Raw genomic sequence first — 19,028 nt, forward strand, 5'->3', positions numbered from 1 at the left:
CTGACATTTGGTTACCTTTCTAGTTCTGTTCCCTTGGAAAACAGATGAAAGTGCAATGTCAAGTGTTTCAAGGCAATGTTGCTTGTGGTGAGGATGAACCTGAGCTGTGAATCATCAGGACTAGGAACACAGCTTAAAAGCCACAGCTCTGGGCCTCCTTAGTGCGCAGGCTCCATGGGGCGTGGCCCTTGTAGGGACCCGGAAGCGACGCCCATGGAGTCATCACGCCTATGAACCAGGGAGTTATTGCTCCCTCAGGACATGATGCTGCGAAGCCAAGGTGAAGCCCACTGCTCCCTGATATGTCCCATCCCCTTGCTGTCCCATGGATGGCGGTGGATTCCCCGAGCTGTCCCATGGATGGCGGTGGATTCTGCGACTACCCAACCGAAGAGGGGGGCTGTTTCATGCTGTCCACTGGGCAGGGGTTTCTGTCTCATAGCAGACAAGGTGAATGCCACCCCCGGGGTAGCCTGCGGAAGTCTTAAGTCTGAACGGCCAGCAGGATCTGGGAGCAGGCCTCCTGGGGGTGTTGCAGGCACCCCGGATTAGCTATGGAGTCTGGGGCCAAGTACCTCAGCTCTCTCCCAGCTTTAGTTCTCCCACTTGCAAAGGGCAGGGTGAGGCTGGCCTGAGAAAATGCGCATAAACAACTCCGCACAAGCAAGCTGGTGAACTCTGTATGCTCTTGGTGAGGAGGGCGTGGCTGAGGGGGATGCTGGCCGGCTCCCCAGGTGCAGCCTTGCTGCGGGTCTGGCCGGCCCCGAGTGCTATCTCTTGGGTAAGGATCACATCCAGAGGTTTCTGTCAGGGTTCTGTAAGGCCCTCTTTGGGAGTCCTGTGAATGATCGGCACAGCCCATCACAGCCCAGTGTCCGGGAATCTGTGGAGAACCGAGCCCTGCTCTGGTTGGGCAGCCCTGACCCAGACCGCATCACGAGCGCTGTGGAGAGAACCTCTCAGGGGCCATGTGCAAAGGACGGTATCCCTTAGTCACCATGGTGGCAGCAGCCAGGGGAGAGCTGGTGGGACGCTCAGAAGTCTCCTCATCTGAAACCCTCCGAGCCACATGGGCCCAAAGAAGGGAAGTGACCCACCCAAAGCCTCACCATAAATAGTCTGACTAGAACTTCCACCTTGGCCTTGGTGTCAGAGCACTTGGCTTCAAACGCCTGCTCTCGTGCTTCCTGTGAGCTGACATTACATGTCCTCATCCAACAAATGGGTTTGCGTGAAGATTTCATGAGCTGATTCTAATACCTGTGGAGTAGTTCACGGGGCCCACAGTGACATGAGAGTGCCCGTTATTACAGATTTTCCTGCACGCCGCTGCTGTCCCCACCCCTCCCCCAGCAGAGACGAGTCTGGGGGCCCTGGCCTGGCATGTCTGGCTCCAGGTAGGCGCAAGATGGGCAAGCCTGTGGCTCTCTTCACCCCACGACGACGGCGACGAGGATGAACCCAGCCATAGTGGCTCTTGAGGCTGCTGACCCAAAATCTGCTTCCTGGCTCGGGCTTCACGCAGCTTCCGTGCTCCCTGTCTCGCTGCACCAGAGCGCTTCCCCCTGAGGGCAGAGAACAGACTCCACACCGCCTTCCCAGTAGGCATCTGGCAGCCAGCCTGCTTTTTAGGGTTTGCTGGAATCAGAAGAACCCTGGGGATCACCCTGTCTACATGCCTCCTTTAAGGATGAGGAAACTAGGGCCAAGAAAGGGGGAGTGATCTGCCACTGGAGGTTCAGTGCTCTGTTGACTGATTCAAACCACACTGGCATCTAAATTGGTTTTTATTTATAAACAAATTGACATAAAAGAAGTCCAGATGGCAGCGGGGGCAGCTGTGCTGCTGACTTGCTTATAAAGGAAGCATTTGGACAGGTAAGGGTACAACCAGATTCCAGCCTGCAAACCCTTTCCTCCCATCCACCTTATAGCCTTCGTGGCCGAGAATCACGGGGCCTAACCTTCTTCGGCAGCAGTTCAGGCCCAGGCAAGGAGCTGTGGTAGGGGGCAGTGTGGGACAGGGGACTCCCATTCCCACAGATGAGGCCCAGGGCAGCAAAAGGCCCAGCGGAAGAAGAGGGGATATGTGACAGGAACCCTGTCCTCCCTATGCTGAGTGATATGGTCAAGGCTTGAAGGATATGTTCACCCCACAGAGAAAGTGCCTTCGGGTGATGTCCTTGTAAAGGGCCTACACGTCTCTGGGACCAGGGCGGCACAGACTGTCTCCTCCCGGAACCCAGTGTCTGACGAGAGAGAGGAGTATGTACTGGGGGGCTGGCACTAGTGCTAGAAACAATAAATTTAAACAATAAGAAAAGATCTTTTTTTAAAAAAGGTAGAGGTTTGCACCACGAGTTTGGAGTCTGGAGCTCTTGTGAGGAGGTGGCAGGTGCTGGGGGGCAGTGGGGTGCCGCACCGGGCCCAGCAGGTGGCTGGGGGCCTGGGCCCAAGTGTCAGTTCAGGGCCCTATCCTCTGAGGCCTCAGGGGTCAGCCCCTTCCTCCATCACCTGAAAGGTGTTCAGTCTAAACGCCCAGTGAGAGGCCAACCAGGCTTGAGAAATAAATACAGAGGGACCTCAGAGGCGAGGCCGGGCTGAGGGGAAGAGCAGCGCCAGCCCCCGGCCACACACTCTCCCCTCCTCAGTCCTTCATGGAAGGACGTATCATGGCAGGGAGGGGGAGCAGCGGTGGCTCACACAGCCTCCGGAGTCCTGAGGCGGCCCTGAAGTCCACGGAGGCGCTAGCTGGGGGCTGCTTGGCTCCCTGTTCCAGGGAGAATGCTGACCCCCTCTGGCGGACCCCACAGGTGTCCAGGCTGCATCTCCCAGTTCAGAACTTGCCCTGCTTCAGCCGGTCAATGTGGAAGGAGAGCTTGAGAGCGGGCCCCAGCTTCAGCCCCATGTACTTCATCATCATGTCGCTGCGCAGCAGGAGCAGGGCCTTGCCGTCGATCTCCTGGGGAGGGGGGGGGGCAGGGAGGGCCGTCAGAGGCCTGGCTGGTCCAGCCAGCAAGTTCTGCACCACTAAAGCTGACTCGCTTCCCACAGCTTCTGTGGCTCCCGCCCCTCCCACCCCCACACCTACTACCGAGCCCAGCAGGTGCTCCTTCCCAGTGCTCCTCTGCTTTCCTGTCCCTGCTGCCTAACACCGCAGCCCCAACCTCCAACCGCTGAAGTCTGGCTCCCTTCCATCTCTTCCAGTAAGCCCCCCCCCCCGCCCTCATCAACTGTTACTCTGTGAGTTGTCTTCCTTCCTGAGTGGCCAGGGCCCGTCTGTGTGAGCTAGGCTCAGAGCAGCTGTGAGATCTTCAGGCTTGACCCAAGAGCACCCTCAAACCACCAGCATGAAAGACTGAAATGATCCTTGAAAGGCAGCCTGAGCACCCAAAGGGCAGAACAGTACCAAGTAGTAGGGGCTGCAGGGAAAAGGGTTTGCACCCCAAATCAGGAGTATGGTCACTGCAGGGGGGTCGGAAGCAGTGCCTGGTCACGCAGCCAAACCGTCACTTAAAGAGATGCTGGAGGTTCACAGAAGAGCAAGGACAAGATGGGGGCTGACGTGGCTGGAAAGTGGGATCCTCCTGGCCGGAGACTCTAAGTTGGGCTGAGGCCCCTGATTCTCAGGCCAAGGCAGGCCAATGGGAGAACAAGCGCTTCTAGGAAAAGAGGAGAGTCCTTCCCCTGGGCCTGAGCCCACTGGCCATGCACCCAGCAGGCATGTGTCTAAGTCAGGCCTACACTACAGGAGTGGGCTGAATTTGGTGCCCAACGAGGGCTTCTTGAGACCCAAGATTCTGTCTGTTTTCAAGGTGTCTCCTGTGCTCAGTTTAAAGGGACTCTAAGAGTTTACAAGCTGTGGAAGCAAGACTCCCAGTGGACACAGGAGAGGTCAGGCAGGGGCACCTACGTGTTTGCGAAAGAGGTCAGCGTGGGGTCCAAGCTGAGGGTCGGCTTCCCGCACAAACTGCATCACGTCCTCCACTGTCCATGAGGAGGGGTCCCGGCCAGTCAGTCGAGACGCATCCCGGCTTTCCAGGTAGCGGTCGGAGCCTGCAGGACAGGAGGGAACCTGCCATAACGGGTGGGGACTGGTTTGTCATGCCTACCACTCTCGTTGGCATGTCCCCATGGCCCTAGTGGGAGGCTGACGGCACTGCCGGGGCAGAGCAGAGAACTGGCGGTGGCTGAGGGAGGGAAGCGTCCTTCCTTCCACAGAGGGATGTGGGTCTGAGACTGTTCTGAAGGCAAATCTTTGTTCTTTAGGAGTAGATCTGATTCTGGAGAGGGTTAGAAGGAATTTTACAGTAAGGCTGTGGTTCTGCCTGAACCTGAGTCAGCAGTAACAATGAGTAAGGGGATGTCATGTGTTCAGTGGGGACCTGGGGGGTAAGGCTGCTTTTGCCTTGGTCCTGGGGACCATTTCTGGAGAGACTTTGGGAGATGGGCAAGATTAGAGCCAAATCCTTGGAGTCGAGGGAGAAAAGAAGTGGTGGATGATACCCTGTGTCTCATCCAAGGCCTGGGGAGTAGCTAACCTTGGGACAGCCTGATAATGCACAGAGGTAGAAAACAGTTTTGCCTGGGTTGCCAGGAATCTCGGTGTTAATTCAGGGCTTGCTTTAGAGCTTTTATCTCATTCTTGGCTCAAATCCAGTTCCTCCCATTTCCTCTGTGCGATCTGGGCTCTCTGAAATCTGAACTCCTTACCATGCATGGTCTAGAAGGTTCTCCCATCATCCGGCCTTTTCTACCTTTGACCGCATCTTTTTTTTTTTTTTTTAAAGATTTTATTTATTTATTTGACAGATAGAGATCACAAGTAGGCAGAGAGGCAGGTAGAGAGAGAGAGAGGGAAGCAGGCTCCCCGCTGAGCAGAGAGCCCGATGCGGGACTCGATCCCAGGACCCTGAGATCATGACCTGAGCGGAAGGCAGCGGCTTAATCCACTGAGCCACCCAGGCGCCCCCTTTGACCGCATCTTAATCCCCCATCCCCATCCCCTTCTCGCCATGGTCCAGACACACTAGCTTTCTTTCTGCTTTGTGAATAAGCTATGCCTTATTCTTTGACCTTCAATCTCCTCTGTTCTTTCCCCAGGGCTTTGCATATCTGATTCCTTCTCAATATTTATCTCAAATATCAATTCCTCAGGAGCTTTCCCTGACCTCCGAGTGAAAGGACTCCATTCCCCACAGAGCTACTCTCAGTCTAATTACTCCCCCTTTACCCAGCACATACCACTATCTAAAATAATTTCATGTATTTATGTTTATTGTCTGTATTCTCCTATTTTCTGTCATGCTATTTCCTTGTGATACCATGGTTTTTAGTAAGAAACATACATATGTAGTCTTTGTCCTGTTTCTGGCACAGAGCTCCCCAAATTCTTGGAATTTCCTAAATGGTGAGAGAAATAAAGGGGTCTTTTGTTATTTATAACAAGCCCTTTTCAGTCACACCTGAGTACATTCAGGAGGTGACTTCTGGAAAGCCCCTAAGGATGGGGGCTTGTTGCCAATCTTCCTGGGAAGGAGAGTCGTCAATGACTTCATCAATTGTGCCTGTGTAATGAAGGTTCCATTAAAAAAAAAACAAAACAAAAAACCAGAAGGATGGGGTTTGGAGAGCACCTGCTGGTGAGCACTCAGAGGTGTGGGGGCGTGGCACCCCAGACATGGTGTGGAAGCCCGTGCCCCCTCCCACAGACCCTGCTCTGGGCAGCTCTTCCACTGGCCGTTCCTGACTTGCATCCTTTCATAAAAAGCTGGTAACCTAGTAAGTACCCATTTTCCTGAGTGCACCCGAGGAGGGGATGGTGGGAACTCCTGCCTGCCAGCCAGTCAGAAGCCCAGGTGACAGACTGTCCCATCTGAAGTGGCATGGGGTAGGGGGCAGGCTGGTGGGATATGATGCTGTCTCCAGATGGGTTCAGGATGGAGTTAAGCTGTCAGCCCCCCAGGGGTTGTGGCACAACTGCTGGGTGTGTGGAGACACCAACTGTCCGGTGTCGGGGTGAGGTCCTATTGAGTAGCGGGAGGGGGCAGGCTGCTCCTTCAGTCCCCAACATGCAAAGGATGCCTGGTCTGCCACGGTAGGTGTTCCAACAGGTTTGCTCACTAAGTGGAGGGTCACACACCTCATAGCTACTTGTGCACTTTGCTGTCTCCCTGGCCAGACTACGTCTGCCTTGAGGCAGGGACCTTGCCTTGCTCCTGTCTGTACGCTCCCCGCTCAGGAGATGCCAGGTGCACAGCTGAGCGTGAGCGGAACCACGCCTACAAAAGCAACAGGGTGTACTCTTCAACTGTCTCTTGCAAAGGCTAAAATTCTCCTCCATTTCCCTTCACCCTGGGTCCCAGCTCTAAAGGTCGAAGCACGCTTGCCTTGGCCCAGCCCTGCTCCCTGGAGAAGTGACTCCAGCACATTACGTTTCAGGATCAGAGCTGGCACCAACAGATGGGGGGGTGGGGAGATGCCGGAACAAGCAGGGTGCTTACAGCCACAGAAATTCTGATGGCTTTTTAGGGGCAGTAGCGACAGGAAGTGGGAGAGGGCTCTGTGAGCCAGCCACTTCTCCAGGCCCTAACCGTCCACCGTGACTTGACCAGAGAAAGCAGCGGCAGGGATGGTGGGAAGCAGAGAGAATATACACTCTTGGGTGTGTCTCGGCCCATCTCAGACACTTCCTCCACCCAGGGGAGCTATGACTCAAACACATGACTCAAGCACCATGATGTTTTATATATCTGTATCTGTGTATCTATTATGTATCTAGATCTATGTATACAGATCTATGTAGATGTATAAATATGTATAAATGTATATATATAAATACATATAAAATATATAAAAATATTAAAAATAAAATATAAAATTATAAAAAAAGACTATATACATTTATACATATTTATACACAAATATTTAATGAGTTTGTCAGCCTTCTTCTGTTAGAGCACATCTTCTAGGAGGGCAGGTGGTGGGTTGGGAGAGACATCTCTGAGATGGGGACCCTTGAGCAAAGACCCTGAGGCGGGAGAGTGGCCAGGAGGCCAGCAGGCCAGAGGGAGCGAAAGAAGAGAGAGGGGTACGGGATAATATCTGAGAGGGGGTGGGGGGGTGGGGGGGCATGCTGGCGGGTCCCAGAGGGCCTCATGTACCACTGAAAAACCACTGACTTCCTGTGCGGTGGGTCGTGGAGCAGCGGGCAGAGGAGTGACTTGGACCGGCTTACAAGGGAAGAAAGCACACTCTGTGCTGAAATAGACGCAGACTCTGGGCAAGGGCAGAAGGGAGACCAGTCGGCTGCTCTCTCTGTCCAAACAAGAGACGGCTGTGGCCCATCCCAGGTGGCAGCAGTGAGTGTGGGGAAGGGGGTGTGGCATGTGAACATTATAAGGAAACCCTCCCACTGGCAGTTTGTTTGCCCCTTAAAATAGCCCTTGAAGCTAATAATACATTATATGTTTATAAAAAAATAAAAATAAATAGTCCTTGGAGGAGGCAGCATCATCTTCACTTTAGAGATGAGAGAACTGAGGCCCAGAGAAGTGAAGTGACTTTCCCAAGACCACACAGCTAGGAAGATGACAAGTCAGTGCCCCAAGTCTGGCTTTTCCTATCCTGGTTTCTGCACAGTCCGCACCGGGACTCTCCCTCATGCCGGATGAGTGCAGCTGGTGGTTGCTCCTCAAGGAAGGCAAGGGTCTCAGTCTGAGGGTGACGAAGACAGGAGCGGCACGGCTAAGGCAGGAGGCCAGACTCACAAACTGGTGCCTACTCATCCTCCATGAATGAAAGAGAAGCGGACAGACTCAATAGCTGAATGCTTTGAGAGAACACTTCCAGCACCAAACAGAAAGAATCTTTCGTAGCCTTATGAGGTTCTTCAGGATCAAAAGAGATCTAGACCATGACCTGGCCAACAGACTCCCGTATTCCAGAGGGACAGCAGAAGTGCCCTGAGGGCAATAGTGGCTCTGAGGCCAGTGCCCCACAAGGCAGTGGTCAAGAAGCAGACCTAACAAGAGAGGACAGTAATGTCCTCACACGGGGGAGGCTTCCCAAATGATCCCACATCCTTGCTTCCAACTGAGCCTTGTCACGCTCCTGTGAAAACACCAGGCCACTGTCACCACATCCCTAGTACACAAGGGGAAGGTGGGGGCCTGAGAGGTGAGAGGGCTCCTTCAAGACTCGAGGCAGGGAATCAACTCACAGCTCTGCCTGGACTGCAGAGCTCCCCACGCCCCACGCCGCCTTGCTGGGGTGAGGCCTGGGAGGGGTATCCCGGCCTCTTCCCACCCTCTCCTCCTGCTCAGTGTCTCTGAAAATTGTGTCTCCTGAGACCACCTCTCTCCATTGCAGGCCTTGTCAAAGGAATCTTCTTACCCTTCCATAGCCTGGGGCAGGGGGAGGTTGTCTTCCTGTCTCTCCAAGGCTGCTTTTAGGCCATTCTCCTATGAAAGCTCATGTTCTTCAGAGCCAGATGAGCCCCCAGCCATCTGCTCTTCCCGATCACTGCGCCTACAGATCTCTGGGCTTTTACCCCTGGCTCCAGCTAGGTCCCATCATCACCCTGAGAGGCACGCACCAGTCAGCCACCTTGCCTCCAGTGACCTTCACCTCCACTCTCCTTCAAATACCTCCTGCCAAGGCCGCTGTCTGTTTCCTGTCATCATTTGGAACAAATCCACTTCAGACATTTAAACATCCCTTTTTCTGACCCCAACCTCCCATCTGGGCACTGGCCTGAACGTCAGTCCACGAATCCCATCACTGCACAGAGAGGTTTAGCACATCAGACTGACTTGCAGTCTCCCCCATCCTTCAGCCTTGCCCCAGCGGCGCTCCTAGCCCAGCCTGCCCAGCTCCAGTGCCCATGACCTAAACAGCTGTCCACGCAGCTCCATCGCTCTGTCCCATGCTCCCCCACCCTGGCCCTCTTGCCCATCTAGCTCAACAGAAAACTTTAATACTCAGTCTTTTCTCACCCCGCATCTAGGTTTCCAAGAACCAGAGAAGAAAACCACATCTCTTGCAAAATGGCAAACTAGTCTGCAAACATAGCTGGGCTTCGGAGTTTCCCGCAGACCATTCCCTTCTTCTCACTCCACTCCCCCATCTTCTCTGGACCAGTCCACTCTGCAAGCACCCCTAAGCTCTTCCCTGCGTGGCCCTCTCTCCTTTCACTCATGGCCACCATCAGTCTTCCCTCCGGTCTCAGAGAACACGGCTTCAGACTGACCCATCTCTCTATGCCCTTGATCCCTAAGCCTTCCCACCACAGCCATACCTCACTCTCTCCTCTCTCTGGTAGGCTTCGTTTCTCCTTGGAAGGCTCAACTTGTCTGCTGGTAAACACGCCCAGTGTGCTCCTTCTCTTGACCCTTTGGAAGGTCACTAGTTTTCTTTTTCTCAAACCCTGCCTCACACCCCACCGTGCAATCTGTCCTCATCGCCTTACGCCACCACTGAAGCTGCTCCCATCGGGGTCGTCAGTCACCCACTCATCACCACATCCCACGGACAGCTGACAGTCCTCGTCTCACCAAAGCTCTGTTGTGCTGCTTTCTCCTCAAAATACTCTCTCTCATCCTGGCCACCACAATATCAGATTCTGTTTCTCCTCACATTTGACTACACCTTGGTCTCCTTCTGGGATCCTCTTCCTATTCCCACTTCCTGAACTTTGCGCCATCTTTGGTCAATCGTTCTTTTCCTTCTACACATACACTCCTGGTCATTCACCCTACAGCCTCAACTACCATCTATATGCTGATGACTCCCCAGTGTTTATCTTCAGCTCAGCCCTCTTCCCCGAGAATCAGCCCTGCAGAGCCAGTGCCTGCTGGAGATCACCTAGATAGCCATGGTCTCCTTGCCCTCTTTCTCTTCTAAGGTTGGTTCCCTCTCTCAGCAAATGGCACTACTATCTCCCCGCCACCCCATCTAGAACCTGAGGAGATATTCCTGCTCCCTTCTTTTTCACAATCCTCAAATCTGATTAAATCTACTTGGTGAATAGTTTTTAATTGCTTCACTCTTCTACAAACCTTCTACCACCATCCCAACCCAGGCCTTCATCTGTTCTGGTCCGGCCCACTCTACACCCCCTAACTGGTCTCTCTGGGCTGTCCTTCCTCGGATGCATCCTCAATGCAGTCGTCAGGTAGCTACTCAAAACACATACCTGCTTAGGTCTCACCTCTAATCAAATCTTTCAGCAGCTTCACATTGCCTGCATAATCCACTCTGAACTCTACCATGGCATTAGGGTCCTCTGTGAAGTAGCCCTGACCTTTCCAGGCTTTTCTGTTTGATGTCCCACCATGGCATTTTATGCTCAGCAATGGCACAGCGCGTGGAGTTCCATGCAGACCATCCGTACCAGTTCTTACGTGTCCTCTCGTTCCTGTTGTGTGCTCTTCCTGGACAGCTCTCCCTCCCCGACTACCCCTGGACACCACTCACACGGCCAAGCGTTTAAATCGCAGGCAGGGTGTCACTTTCTCAAGGAAGCTTCCCCTGGAGCCCCAGCTTGTGTTAGGTGTTCCTTCCTGCCACCCTTTCCTACCACCCAAGGCATGTCTCTGTACTCAAGCCGATGGTTACAGTTATGTGTGAAAGTGTTTCTCTCTCCCGTAAGACTGAGCTCCTTGAGGACAAGAACTGATTCATTTTTACTACCCGTGCCAAAGGCAGGTGGTGTTTAAATCAATGGCTAATAAAGAATGGGTGTGTCCTTCCCTGCCCCTTTGGCTCTAGGCCTTTGGCTCTCAGCTTCCATTATTCTCAAGCCAATCCCAGAGTTTCAGTTGCCTTCCGGGTACCTAGCCAGGCACAAATGTAAGTCTAGAGCCCAGCCCAACTCCCATTCCCAGGCAGGGGGCAAGCAGAGCTCACTGAGGAAGGAGGGAAGGAGGGAAGGAGGGAAGGAGGGTGGGAGGGTGGGAGATCCCAGGTAAGCTTACCCCTGGAGCAGAGCCGGCGCACAGCTGAGGCAGTACCCAGCGGGAGGCCGCAGGATGGAACCAAAGGCCGGTATCCATGGGTTCGAAGGTTTTGGGAGCTGCTGACAAGGTTGGTGGGATTCAACGTAGAGTCCATTGAGTCTGAGTGTGGCTCCAAAGACCGGGTCAGACTCTTCCCCAGGACAAAGCTCTCACCTGGAAAACAGGAAAACCAGATTTAGAGCAGGAACTAGCCTGGAACGACTTCCACGGCACTGGCCTCCCAGGTACCTGTCTGGATGGAGCGAGAGGCAGCTGGACAGAGCCATCGGCTATGTCTCAGGAGGCCTGTACACTAGTCATGGTTCTGGCTCTCACTAGGTGGCCTTGGTCAAGGCCAGTGCCACTCTCTGGGCTTAGGTCTCCTTAGAGACTCTTCCTTTCAGACTAGATGGTCTTTGGAGTTTCTTCTGGTCTGGATGTCTTATGCTTTTTCTGGATAAGGTGAACCTTAAACCAAATAGAACTATTTTAGGAAAAGGCCACCTCCCTAAATACAAGATGCCAGCGCAGAGGACAGGGGCACTGGAGAAGAGATAAACTGATTTGCATGAGGGCACTATAGAAGGTGACCCTCTCAGCCAGCAGGACATTTCAGAAATGCTCTTCAATGCCTGACTAAAGGCCTGTCAGTGAAGGGTCTGCTCCTATGTTCTCTCCCTCCTTTGGTATTTGCCTCATTCAAGAGAAATGCTCCAAGGAAGCCGGGCTCGTACGGTGGTGAGAGCGGGGCCATGGAGACCAGCACCAGGCAGCCCCTAATACAGTGCTCCAGAACCTAAAGCAGGCTCCCTCTCATGGTTGGGCTCTACCCACAAAGGGTCAGTTCTTCAGCCCTGATCACAGAGTCTCTGCCTGTGGAGGGTTTCTTGGGGCCTGGGCCACACCAGTATGCTTTGTGGTTTTTCTTAGAGGCCGGCTGTTTAGGTCATGCTTGGGACTCACTGCGGTCAAGTGATCCATCACTATGGTCAAGGACATTGTCTGGCACACATTAAGACCTCTGTGGCAAGATGGCTTAGGATTTTAGGACTAGTTTCTAATACTCACCTGAACTTGCCTGGTAACCAGGGGCATAAAGGCAAGTCGAGCAAGTCAAGGGCCAGCTACTGGCCCTTCTCTCAGGGAGTGGGCCTGAAGGGAAGTGAAGCCCTTCCCCAGGAATGGTTCTGAAGGGAGAATTCTGGGCACCTGAACCACAGCCCACCCCTTTTTGCAGATGAGCTTTCAGATTCCTGTTTTCCAGGAAAGATGACCGCAGCAGCGTCCCACATTTGAGACAGGAACAGGCACTCAAGTCAGCAGACAGGAGGCCTGTGTTCTAGGCCTGGGCTCCTGCCTTTTACTAGTATTTGATCCCAGGCAAGTTGTCTGTTTTCTCAGCAACAGCTTCCTCATCTGTAAAATAGGGGGAAAATCACCCTCTGTTCTACTGAGAAATCAAATGAGAAGACGGATTTACCAAGGTGGGGAGCTGTCATTTGATTTTTCACTCAAGAGTTAGAGGACAAACCCAAGTCCTCTGCAATAGCTCAAGGAAAAGCTGAGATCTAGTTTCTGTGTGTGCTGGCAAGGCGACCTTACCTTTCTAGAACTCGTTTTATCTGGCAAACACTGGGGATAGTACCACTCGCCTCACCTGAGGTCACTGATGTGAAGAATCACAATAGTACCGGGGCTCCCCGGCTGCTAATGCAAGTCAGCCTGTCTTGCTCTCAGCAATGCTAGGAAAGGCAGCTGAGACCTAGAGTCTGAGTGGAGGGGCCTGGCAATCAGGACAGGTGGCGCCTGGACTGGCAATGTTATCACATCTCTCCCACAGAGATGGAGCATCATGCCCACTGCTCTGGCAGGTCCCAGTGCCCTGAAGGCCGATGAGACGAGGGCCCAGCTGCCTCAGTGAGATGAGGGCAGTGGAGGAGACTGCAGTGCCTTCATGCTGTACTCCATGGTGCCCCGAGGGCCTCCGCAGGGAAGGCAAGTGAGTAATGCTCTGGGCCTCATCCCAGCTGCTAGCACAAGAGCTCTGATTTTATCTTTTATGCCCCAGAGTTTTCATATAATCTTACCTTTGCAACAAGGAGTTCTGCTGCTAAAACAAAAGAAACTTGGCAGGGGTCAGAACTTAGGGCTGAAAGACTTGAGTTCTATTTCTGGCATGACCGCTGGTCAGTGATCACTGCCTTTTTTCTGGGATTCAGACTGGCTATCTATAACAAGATGCTTAACTTCACATTTATTAAACATCAATTTAAATGAAATTTGCTGTGGATGTGCTAGACATATGAGAAGAGTCAGCACGAGAGGGAGCTCATTCCTTCACTGAACACATGTTCATGTACTAGCTGCTATGCTACGGAGGGGTATGCAGAAGGAGACAGGTAAGGACCTTTCCTTACGCACTGATTTTCAGTGAGAAGCAGATTTTTCTCTATCACCTTGCAAGGCTACCTTAAAAACAAGAGTTCCCAAGGGAGGATGGCAAAACTGGTGGGGAGAAGTCTAGAAATTATGCAAAGGAGACAGAGCCTGGGAATGTGCAGTCCACAGAAAAGTCAGGGGAGACAAATACCCCAAGGGCAGTCATGGGAAAGGAAGAGAACTGGGCCGTAGACTGGGTCTTTTGAAAAGCAGAGAGTAAAACACAGGGCAGGAATTATAAGAAGACAGATTTTGGCTCAAAAGGGAGGGCATTTTAACTATCAGAAGTATCCATGAAAACACAATGTCTGAGATGAATACACTGAGACAGATTAAGAGTAGATCAGACAATACAGAAGAAAAAATTAGCTAACTTAAACACAGCTACAGAATTTATCAAAATAAAACAGGAAAAAAAAGGCTAATTTTTTTTTTAAAGATTTTATTTATTTACTTGACAGACAGAGATTACAAGTAGGCAGGGAGGCAGGCAGAGAGAGGAGGAAGCAGGCTCCATGCTGAGCAGAGAGCCTGATGCGGGGCTTGATCCCAGGACACTGGGATCATGACCTGAGCCGAAGGCAGAGGCTTTAACCCACTGAGCCACCCAGGCGCCCCAAGGTTAAATTTTTTTTTAAAAAAACATTATTACTGTGGGAAAACTTCAAGAAAATTCATATATATTTAATTGGAGTCTCCAAAACAGAGGTAACAGAAAATATACATGGAGAAAGAATAGTAGACATTTTTTCAAATTTGATAAAAACTGCAAACCCACATGTCCAAGAAGCTGAGTGGACTCCAAGCACAACAGGCATGAAGAAAACCTCACCAAAGCATAGAATAATCAAATTGCTAAAAACCAATAATAAACAGAAGACCTTAAAAAAATCCGTGGGGTGGGGGTGGGGGACCCACGCACATAATCAAAGAGAAGAATGGCAGCAGACTTCTCATCAGAGACAATGCACACCAGAAAACAATGGGGGTGACATCTTTTAAAGAAAGTGCTGAACAACAAAAAAGTCAATCCTAAACTCAGCAAAAATATCTTTCAAAAGCAAAGGTTAAAAAAAGACTTTTTCAGAGACACAAAAGCTGAAAGACTTTGTGTCCAGTAGAGCCATAAAAAGGAGAAATGTGAAGGGAAGTCCTTCAGGCAGGAAGAGGATCTGAAACTCTGGGTCTACACTGAAAACATGAAGAGTACCAGAAATGGTAACTACGAAAGGGTAAATTAAAAAAAAAATCTTTTCTTTTATATTGAGAATGTTTTTTCTTGTATGTTAAAAAAAAAGTCTTTAAAAGATAATTAATTACCTATTGGGGCACGTGGGTGACTTAGTTGGTTAGGTGACTGACTCTTGATTTCAGTTTGAGTTGTGGTCTTAGGGTCGTGAGATCGAGCCCTACACTGGGGTTCTCTCTCCCTCTTCTCCTGCCCCCTCCCTACCTCTCTCCTCCCCCACTCAAAAGTTAATTATCTATTTAAAGTAAAATAACAATGTAGAATGGGTTTTACAAAATGTGGAACAGTAAAATGTACAGTGACAACAGTACAAAGGCCAGCAGGTGGACAGTGAAAGTACACTGGTTAAGATTCTTACACAAATATGTAAAGGGATAGGATTATGGCTTTAAGGTAGGTTGTGATATGTAAAAAATATATAATATAAACTAAAGCAATCACTAAAATAAAGGAGTTATAGCTTGTAAACCAGCAAGGAAATAGAACAAAATCATAAAAAAACTGGATTAATCCATAGGAAGGCAGAAAAAAAGAGAACAGAGGTAAGATGGAACAAATCTCTCCACCAATAGCTTTTGTCTTTGTTATCTGAGTTGCTGAAAGTATAGGTCTGGTTCCTTCATTTATATAATTACACTGTTAGATTTACATAATTTTGATTATGAAAGACAAGGTTAGGGAAAGCTGAGACCAAAGGGAATGCAATTATTATACAGGATAAAGTAATTTGGAGTTATCTGCTGGTAGCTCAGAAAGGAGGAGGTATAGGATGAAAGGAATAGAGAACAGAGGAGAAAATGCCCTGAACCCAGAGTGGGTCCCAGAAATGGCAGCAGGCTGAGGTCCAAGGTGAAAGAGGCTGGTAAGATATATCCTGTAACAGTTTATAAGCATTAACACAAAGGTTTTTTTTTTTTTTTTTTTTTTTAAGAGAGAGATTGGGAGAGCGAGAGAGCATGCACAAGTTGGAGGGGGGAGAGGAAGAATCTCAAGCAGACTCCCCGCTGAGCGTAGAGACTGAAGCAGGGCTGGATCCCATGACCCGGGATCACGACTTGAGCCGAAATCAAAGTGAACAGTTTGACCAACTGAGGTGCACAGGCACCCCACTGACAAATATTAAGATAAAACAAAAACGTTAAAATGCTTGCTGTTCTTTGTGGCAATTCCTCCCCCCATCCAAACTTCAGTATAAGTTTATCACAGTCAATAGCCTTGTATTCATTTCTCCTTAGGGAAATGAAGGCCGGGAACCAGATCAAATGTTTGGGGTAAAGCAGCTTAGGGAGAGACGGTCAGCTAGGAGAGTGGTCAGGAAAGGGGGAATAAGAACAGAGTCAGAGCAGGAAAACTAGTCTGAATTATGTGGGGTGGGAGTTCATTTTGTTATTGAGATGTGGATACTGAAGGAAAGGATTATCCCCAAATCTAAGAGGACTCACAGAGTCCCACACAAACCTCCAGCTGGTCTCCCTGCCTACTGGGTCGCTCCACACCCATCCATTCTCCCGCACGGGACCCCGAGCCACCTCTCGGAAGCACAGGCCTGGCTGTGGCCCTTCCCTGGGTCCTCACTGCTCAGTGATACAAAGCCACTAATGCGGTCAGTTAGCTTTGCCCACTGGGCTGCTGCTTGCACTGAAGCCCCGACTCCCACGAGCCTCCAGTTCCTCTGACACGGGGCGTGCTCCCGTTTGTCCCTCCCAGTCTCACAGACTATTCAGTCAGCTGGTGCATTCTTCATCACACCGCCCCCCCCCCCCATCGCCTTGGAGCATCTTCACCTGGTTATCCTGCTCCTTCAGGCCCAAGACTTTCTTCTGGAAAGTCTTCCCTGACATCTGGTTTGAACTTTTGAACTCTGAACTCGTCCTGTGAAAGTATGTATCACCACAAATGAACTGTTTGCTTATTTGCTCCTCTTCTCCACCAGGCTGTAAAGTCTGCATGGAAGGACCTGGACTCCTAGTTTACTATGGGACCCTCTGTGCATAAACCAGAGCTTGGTGTCATGCAGCCAATCAATTCTGGGTTAACTGACTGACTGAATAAAGGACTCAATACAGGTACAATTAATTATGAACATTTGTGTCATCTTAGAACTCTGACCGTTCTACCAGGAAACCCGGCATGGGGATGAGGGGGCATCCTAACAGATCTCACTGTTATTTGGCTTTAATCATGTGAATTTTAGGATTTGGGTGGGAGAACCACTTTATAAGCCCACAAGACCAGGCTGGCAACCAGAACCACAGGGCTGCAGAACTTACTGCCATGGGCTGAATGGACCGGTTCCGGCAGAGAGGAATGTGGGCAGGCCCCAGGCAGCAGACCTGGAGGGGCGTGCTGGGTGGTCTCAGTTACAGCCGAGAGAAGAGTCCCTGGGACCAGCTAAATGAGCCATCTCCCTCTCCCGCTGTCAGTTCTGAGGGCCAGAAGGAGCGCACTCACGCCCAACCCTCAGGGGCCTCTCAGCGGACACGGCCCTGCGGGGAGCTCTGAAGAAGCGACCCTAATCTGACACTGTGTCCCCCAGGAACACCGCCAGACCTCTTCTTTCACTCTGCTCATTGTCCCTTCTAGCTCACAGCACACGCACGGCACCCTGTACCCCTCTCCCCACGGACACGCTTTCGGAGCGGGCATGGAGTCGGTTGTGCCTCTGGCTCCCCAGAGGCCAGCACAGCAGCTGGCATGGAGTATCTGACAGCTGGCCTGCACTTTCCAAATGCCCATGTCACATCATGGAAGGTAGAAAACAGAGTCTGGAAAATTGCTATAGATAAAAGGGAAGTAAAGAGAACAACTGCGTGTAGTGGATGGTCCTTCACTGGATCTTGGATTAGGGGAAAAACAGCTAAAATGACATTATTCGGACAACTGGGGAAACCTGATAGGACTATATATATCAACTGGTAAATTTTATGAAATTTCTTTTTTCAAAAATTTTATTCATTTATTTGAGAGAGAGAGATTGACAGTGAACGCACAAGCAGGGGGAGCAGCAGAGGGAGAGGGAGCAGGAGACTCCCCACTGAGCAGGGAGCCCAATGCGGGGCTCAAACCCAGGACCCTGGGATCATGACCTGAGCCGAAGGCAGAGGCTTAACCGGCTGAGCCACCCAGGTGCCCCGATGTTAAATTTCTTGAGTGCGAGAACGTTATTGTGTTCCCTGCTCCTAGGAGATACACAGGCAAGTTTATTAAGGATCGAGTCTCTCATCTGTAGGTAACTCTCAAATGGTTCAATAAATAAGAATACGCAGACTTAGAGAACAGGTATAGTAAACATTGCAAAAAGGGAAGTGGTAACTCTAGATGAAGAGTGCAGGGCTGCTTACCATTATTTGTACCCCTTTTTTGTAGGGTTGAAGTTTTTCAAAATAAAACACTGGAGGGGAAAAGTCCAATCTCACCTTGGGTTAGAAGGTCTAATGGGCTCTGCCTTTGGTCACTATCTGCTATAGCAGAAGTGCATGACCCTAGGGCCTGGGAAGTGTGGAGACAAGCTTCAGGGCAGGGGATGGGGAGGCTCTGTAAGTACCCAGATAAGAGAACAGGTAGCTTTGGATGCTGGACTAGCAGAACCATGCAGCCGGGCAGAAGGGTGGGAGTGACAGACCCCAGATCCAAGGGACAAAGCAAAAGAGGGCCCTGTGCAGATCAGGCTCTTTGGCAGAGGTGGGGGTAAGTCATCAGGAAAGCACAGGAATTGATAGATGATCAGAGCTGGAGCAAAGGGTCAGGAAGGCAGCCAGGCAGGCAGGTGGGAAAGAGGCTAAGGAGCACAGAGGAGTGAGAAATCCAGGCAAAGCTCTGGCCTGTCTGGGCACAATTAGAACACTCACTTCAGGGAAGCAAACAGAAACTGGGGGGAGGGCAGCCAAGTTGCTAGCACCCAGGATGGGACACAGAAGTTGAGAGAGAGAGTGAGCACAGGAAGACCCAGAAAGTTGGCTGAATTGGTCTGAAAATGAGGGCAGGGAGAGGGGCAGCCAATGGTGGAATGTGATAACCTGGTCTTTGTCTCTTAGTTGGTGAGGTAAGAGGGCAGAGTGGCTAAAGATTGCTTCCTCCTATCTGGTAGCTGAATCAGAGAGATGCAAGCTGCAACAGAATTCCCAGGAAACCTCAGGCTTCAATTCCAAACCCCCTCCGTGACTGAAGGCCCAGTGGGTACAGCCCTGCCGGTCTCGGCACACTGCTACCAGTACGATTCTCTTCGTTCTTAACGCTGCCACTCCACTGAAGAGTTCTGGGGTCCTGGGTCTTGGAGAAATTTGTCTGTAGACTAGCAGCTAACCTTAGTGTACACTACCCCCTCTCGTGTATCCATTTTTCCA

The 19,028-nt window shown here is 51.1% G+C and overlaps 1 protein-coding gene across 13 annotated transcripts in view; it reads right to left on the bottom strand.

Annotated features, from left to right (window-relative positions):
* Positions 1-1,769: 1,769 nt before the first annotated feature.
* The window catches only part of SCMH1 (Scm polycomb group protein homolog 1), a 171,028-nt gene continuing 153,769 nt past the window's right edge, over positions 1,770-19,028 (bottom strand). For 12 of the 13 annotated variants that reach the window (XM_044237965.1, XM_044237964.1, XM_044237958.1 and 9 more), the window contains 3 exons: positions 10,977-11,171; positions 3,914-4,056; positions 1,770-2,962 (listed from right to left, as the gene is read on the bottom strand). In XM_044237965.1, the coding sequence (XP_044093900.1) occupies positions 2,837-2,962; positions 3,914-4,056; positions 10,977-11,171 (464 nt within the window). In that variant the 3' untranslated portion in view covers positions 1,770-2,836. Of the gene's footprint in view, positions 2,963-3,913; positions 4,076-10,976; positions 11,172-19,028 lie in introns of all 13 variants that reach the window. The other variant, XM_044237962.1, reaches the window with a different exon arrangement.

This window comes from Neovison vison, chromosome 2 (assembly GCF_020171115.1).
Source record: "Neovison vison isolate M4711 chromosome 2, ASM_NN_V1, whole genome shotgun sequence".
NCBI classification, from domain to species: domain Eukaryota; kingdom Metazoa; phylum Chordata; class Mammalia; order Carnivora; family Mustelidae; genus Neogale; species Neogale vison.